The sequence below is a fragment of the Vanellus vanellus genome, assembly GCF_965231255.1.
Source record: "Vanellus vanellus genome assembly, chromosome: 6".
In the NCBI taxonomy this organism is placed as follows: domain Eukaryota; kingdom Metazoa; phylum Chordata; class Aves; order Charadriiformes; family Charadriidae; genus Vanellus; species Vanellus vanellus.
In genome coordinates this window covers 45931392-45937426 of record NC_138911.1, presented here as the reverse complement: position 1 = coordinate 45937426, position 6035 = coordinate 45931392, and the positions used below count along the sequence as shown (strand labels likewise).

At 46.0% G+C, this 6035-nt stretch overlaps 1 protein-coding gene across 1 annotated transcript; it reads right to left on the bottom strand.

Moving 5' to 3' along the window:
• Positions 1-3516: 3516 nt before the first annotated feature.
• Positions 3517-5659, bottom strand: ZC2HC1C (zinc finger C2HC-type containing 1C; the record flags this gene model as incomplete). The annotated part of the gene is made up of 2 exons (XM_082485141.1): positions 3517-3777; positions 4436-5659. 2 exons carry the CDS (start codon positions 5657-5659, stop codon positions 3517-3519), a joined length of 1485 nt encoding a protein of 494 aa, XP_082341267.1.
• Between the last annotated feature and the right edge of the window lie 376 nt (positions 5660-6035).

Sequence of the window (6035 nt, the reverse complement as noted above, 5' to 3'; positions counted from 1 at the left end):
TACTCAGCATTAAGGCCTACAGAAGGGAGAACCTGCCTGATGCCTGCTCAGCCAAATGTTCCTCCACACTGTACTTAATGTCTGTCACTTCTAACTTTTTATCAGGATTTTTAGTAAATTGTGAAATGAGAGAGAGGCAGAGATCTGGACACTGAAAATGCAGCACGTCTCTGAGAGGGGGGATGATACTGCAGCAGCAGAAGAGGAAGCTGAGCTGGTGTGAGTAACATAGCTTGAGCAGTGCCAGGGTAACACTAACCATGGTAGCAAAGAAGCAGGGTAAATTTCTGTGCTGAGCCTGATGCTTTGGCTAAACTGTTACTAAGTTTTAAACAAGTTATCAGAGACCCTGGATACTGCCGTCTGTCTTGACCTGGAACAATAGCTCAGCAAAGAGGGGTGAGCTGCCCATGGTTAGCTCTGAAACAAAGATAACAAATGAAGCCTGGTGCTTTAATTTCAGTAATTTTTGTTTAATCTACAGTTTCAATCTCGGTGTTAGCTGTTTGCCTGTCACTTAAGAGAAGTCCCCAACAGATGGATTTATTTTACAGTATTAAAAGCTTTTCTGTGTGTATCTACCCCAGCCACCATTTGCACTCTGTTGACTTTTAGGGTCCACTAAACACAGTCAATAAAACGTGGTGCAAGGGAAATGGAGTTAATATTACAAGACAGGCAGTGGTACTGAATTTCTGAACTACTCTTTGTTTAATTCAGTTACACCTTTCATTAATTCAAGAAGGCTGGCATAAAGCTTCCAGTTTACTCCTTTCCTACCTCTTGTCACCTCTTGCGATCCTCTATTTTGAAGTTCTGAAGGGAGAGCACTGGTCTTGCTTCTCCGATCAATTTGGATATAGCGTTATTTTCCCTTGTTTCAAGTCTGTTTGTTTTTTTTTTCTCTCCTCCCTAGGTTTGTGCACTCCTATACCTGGCTGGCACAGTGCACCACTGACCATTTCTGGGACCTTCATGCTTCTCTAGGGCGTGCCAAGGGATTGGGATTTCTGCCCATGTATCTATAGGGCAGAAGCTCTGCAGCTGCTTTCAGGAGTCTGGGACACCCATGGAAGGCTGGAGTGTTTCTTCATGTTCAGCTTCTGAATATGAATAGTCCAGTTTAATCTAGTTGCTTTTTGTCTTATTCTAGGTTCCCATGAGCTGCTGCTACATTACTGAAGGACTTGCAAAAGGAGCTGCTGGAATTTTTTTGTTCCTTGTTTGCTTCCTGTTGCAACTTTCTCATACAAAGTAGTCATTCTTACTTTGAGAACACAAACCAGTCTGTGACTATTTAAAACAACTTTTACACAAAGAACTAGTCTTAAGAAATGAAAAATCAGAATCTGGAAAAATAACTAACTTAGAAATGTGCAGGAACTGTCACCAGTTAGAAGCAGATGATTCTCTAAAAGGGGCTGTAGGACACCTATTTCCCCCAAAAGACTTTTTAACAGCGTGTGACAAAGACCTTTAGCATGAGGCCAAAATCACCAAGAGCTACCTTGCATCTCAAGAAGAAAGCAAAAGAAGGGGTATATTTTTGTCATAATTCCCTACCATTGCATCAACTAAGATGAAAATAAGCAGATGACTCAAGGAAGGGTGCAAGACCTGTGTTTAGAAGACCCTAGCAACATGGCCTGCAGGAAAACTCCAGATTTTTTATATAAATCTAATTGTTGATCTAACCCTGAACATACGAGTGAAACAGCTAACAAGTTTTCTGATGTGAAGTTCCTTAATGTCCTGTCTTGGAGCAGGGCGTGTTTGGCTTTTTTTAGCGGTAGCAGTTCTTAAACATTCTGGATGGAAATTAAAAATAAATTAAAAAATATCAGAAGCCAAGTTAGGAATTGAGGGAAGGTTGCCATGGGAAGGAAGTTCCTTCTTAGCTCCTAATACAAGACGCCTGGAGATAGAAACAAATGCTCTGTATCACGAGTCTTAATTTCCAACTCCTGCCGTATGGTCCCTTCCATGATTTTCTCCAAGTCCACCTTGAAACAATGCGAGTTCCTTGCCTGTGCTAATCTATTTGGAAGTTTTTTCAATGACCTCACTCCTCTCCTGGTTAGAAACCTGATTTCCAGTCTGAGCTTATTCATGACTTATTTTTGATCTTGTGTTGCATTATGCTTTAATTAAGTGTTTCTTCTTCCACCCTTTCCCAACTCAGAGTCCCAGCTATTGTACGTGGTAACTAACACGTTGGGATGTTTGTTCTGTTGCCTCAAGGGTCTGGCTGGTTCAGAGTATCTCTGCTGTTCTATGCACGTGAATTGACGTATGGACTCAAACAGTAGGTACCTGCTACTGCTAGCTTTTCTAACCCCCTGAGTTTCTGATCCTGAGCTGCTTGTGTTGAGGAAGCCTTTAATAATACTCCTCCCAGTTCTCCTTTTCTAATTCAAGCAATGTCACACTGCATTTCTAAATGGTAACATTACAAATCTTCAGCTGGTAAGACATAGCTTCAGGATTGTCACCATCATTCTAAAAAAGCATTTAAATCAACTCTTGGGCTGCTGCAGAACAAGTGTGGAATAAACATACCTACACAGCTTTCATGATTCAACTGAACAGTGCTATGACAAATATGACAGAGCACGAGCAATGACCAAGCAGCAGCTCTGGATGCTGTTGTCTAGCACAGACACCAGGGGCGGAAGAACACAGCAATCTGTGTGCTGAAAAAATGTTAACTGCTTACATAGCTTTCTTTCCTGTCTGACTTTTCAAAATGCCTTGTCTAAATACTGAATAATTTTGAAGAATGTGAGTCCTTTCTATGGCCAAAAAAAAGAGGAACCCCTCAGATCCTCATCTTTTTTGTAGGTAGCTATAATAAGAATGCTACGCCTGCCAGAACCACTGTCACTCTTAGCACATTCAGGGGTGAACTTCTGCACCTACAGACTAGTAAATCAAACAAGAAGCAGATGCTGTTTGGCCCAGCTCTTCTTCTCATGACCAGCACTACTCTTTGATTTTAGAGACAGAAAAAAAACCTGAGTCTGCATCCACTGATGAGCTAAAGGAGAGCAGCTCTCTTCACATCAGACACCGCTAGTTTAAGAAAAAAAAAAAGGCAAAAGGCAAAAGCCCAAGCCTCCCTAACCTACAGGCAAGGTAGGATTCTAAAGAACAGCCCCTTTCTGATGGCTGGTTTGCTCCTCACTGCTGTACCCCTGACAGCCTGTAGCAACAGCCTTTATTCCCTGCTCAGCTGACTGAACAGTGACAGCCTTACACCTACACTGAGAATCCACATTGAGCTCACCAGATGGGAGAAGCAGCCCCCAGAGGGACATCCCGCGTGGGGCAACCCAGGGCACAGGTCAAAGTACACAAGTTCTAGTATTCTGTTTGTATGTCCTGAGCTGTTCATACAAGCTCAACACTCACAGCCAGTGTTGAGACGAGGGAAAGCGCAAGTGTCTGAGGCTGGAAACCTGGCAGAAAACAGGCAGGGAATCACAGGAGCAGGTACAGTTGGACACCGCCTCAGCATCACTTCCTCTGCGGTGGGGGTGGGGGCCTATTCTTGATGGTTTTGCATTTGGGAATATGTCTCTCGGCTGCTTGGGGAGCAAATCGGCGTCTGCAGTAGGGGCAGGCAATGTAGTCTGGGTTTTCGATGGGAGGCAACGGGGGCAGGTCAGCCACCTTACCTCCCTTGGAGAGGACTTGCTGCACCTGGCGGGCCTGGCGCAGGGTCTGGATGAAAACCTCATGCTTCTGCCTCCAGTTGTTCCTTCTGGGTGGATTATTCTGCAGAAGGGAAAGACAGTCAGAGCAACTGGCACCACCATTAGCCTCTATTCTCAATTTTATGCTCACGGTCCAACTCAGGTCAGCGATCCCTGGGCATTCCTTGTTGATGTAAAACCCTCCCTGAGAAGCTGAGTCCCACAAAGGGGATCAAAAAGACCAGCACTGAGGAGGATTTGAAGGAAATACTGATGGAGACATCGATACTTAAAAAGAGCTTGAGAATAACCAGAAAAGCAAGCAGTAGGGCCAAGGAACAGGAGAGGGTTGCTATAACTGCTTTGCAGGAACAAAGCTGCATGTTTCCACTGCCTTTGTTTTAATAGTCTGTTATTACCTGGATTTTCAGTTAGTTCCCTGCAGCCTCGAATGTCACTGCAGCAGACTCAGTCTGCATCCTCACTACAGCAAGGCGTGAGCTTTCTCCAGGAGTACACCCTTGACACGTTACAAAGACAAGTCGCTTAGGACCCCTGCCCCCCACCTACTACATTTTAAATGGATCTATTTATCCATTTGGCAAGAACCTGGCAATAGCTGGATTGTGTATCCCATGTACACGTGAAGGCACTCACATCTCAGTTGGAATTAGATATTGAGGTGGAAGGAATGTGAGCAGTAGATGTGGATTGTGGGAGGCAAAGGGACTGCACATTACCTGAGGCCTCTCTGAGCAATTCCACTGCTGATACTGTTCCAGTTCTGTGCCCCTAGCTCTGGCCCTGCTGGAGTCAAACACTTTCCTCTTGGAGCCTTGGCTCTTGCCACAGACACTCATGTGCTTCTCAAGCCTGGTGCAGAGAAACTTACGTCCACAGAAGCCGCACAGTCCAAGCCCTCCCTGCTCCACAGCACTGGCAGCCTGCATGTGCAGCATCTCTGCGGACAGGGGGTCACCAGATTCTCGGTCTGAGAGGGGAGAGGGAGAAGGGCTATATTTTCGGGCCAGCTCTGAACAAGAGATTAAATGCTCCATGGGCATGCGGTCTCGAATTTTGCTGTTGCTGGCCACCAGCCGCTCCTTCTTGAGTTTCCCCAGAGCCAGCTCCTGGGGGTGGAAGGTGGTGCCAGTCTTGGGGATAGTGGCCTCTGCAGACTGCACCCCACTGAAGACCCCATCACCTGGCCTGACTGCAACTCTGAAAGCTTTCTGTTCAGGGTGCTTTGCAGCCTTTCGCTCATGGGTCCTCTCCACTTCTCTGTCTCTTCTCTCCTCTGCCTCAACAAGCTCCTTCTCTCGTTGAATCCTCCTAAGCTCCTCCTTTGTCCTCCTCAGCTTCTCTCTGAGGAGGGCCTCTTTCTTTTGAATTTCTTCTTCCAGGTTTCGTCCATCTGCCTCCAACTTTAGGATGCAGGCCAGCTCTCTCCTGTATAAATGGTAGGCTGACTGTTTAGGCTCTGCTGTCCAAGGAGAGAGCACTGCACCTAGCTGAGCCCTCCCTGCTGGAGGCTTCCCTTTGCTTATTGATCTAGGGCTACTATTTGTAGCTTCCTCCATGTATGGGGAACTTCCGACCTGTGCTCTGTTGACCACCACACTCACACCCTTGTGGTGAAAGATTGGTTTCAGGGGATGTGCACGGTCCACTCCTTCTTTCCGTCTGGCTACTGATTTAGCTGGCAAAGTCTTGGTCTGGCTGGTAAGATACTTGCTCTGCAGTCCAGCTGAACAGACAGCTCCGTGCCTGGAGCAGTGTTGACTCCTTTCTGCAGAAAGAGAATATGAATAGCTTCGGCTCTTTCGGGCATACAGATCCTTTAAACTTCCCTCTATGTCAGGCATGAGTTCATGCTGAAAGTTGTTCTTCGGGTGTTCTAGCTGGGAACTGGGAACAAGCTTAGCAGCTGCCACCACAGAATCCACTGGTGGAAACAAAGCCATTCAGTGCCTGAGAAAGAGCCTGAGGTTAGAAAAGCAAAGTCATTACAGACTATCTTATCCAAAACTGGACAAATTTTCTCCTAACAGGCTAAACCTGGAGGCCACAATGACAGGCCATAATAAATATTAGCAAAGGTTCTGTAACTTTTCTGGGTTCCGTAATCTTTATGCTCCTTCCATCTGGGGAGCTCCCATGCTGCCTCTTCCAGCCCCAATCGTTTATGCAGCCAGAAATAAGACATGCTTTTATTTCGCTTTCTGCCTGAGCCTTATCACGATAGCAGCAGAAATATGCTGTACTGCCAGAGAAATTGTCATACTCCCCCAGGGTGTTTCCCATAACGCGTCCCTTCAATTTTGGCATCACAGATCCGCC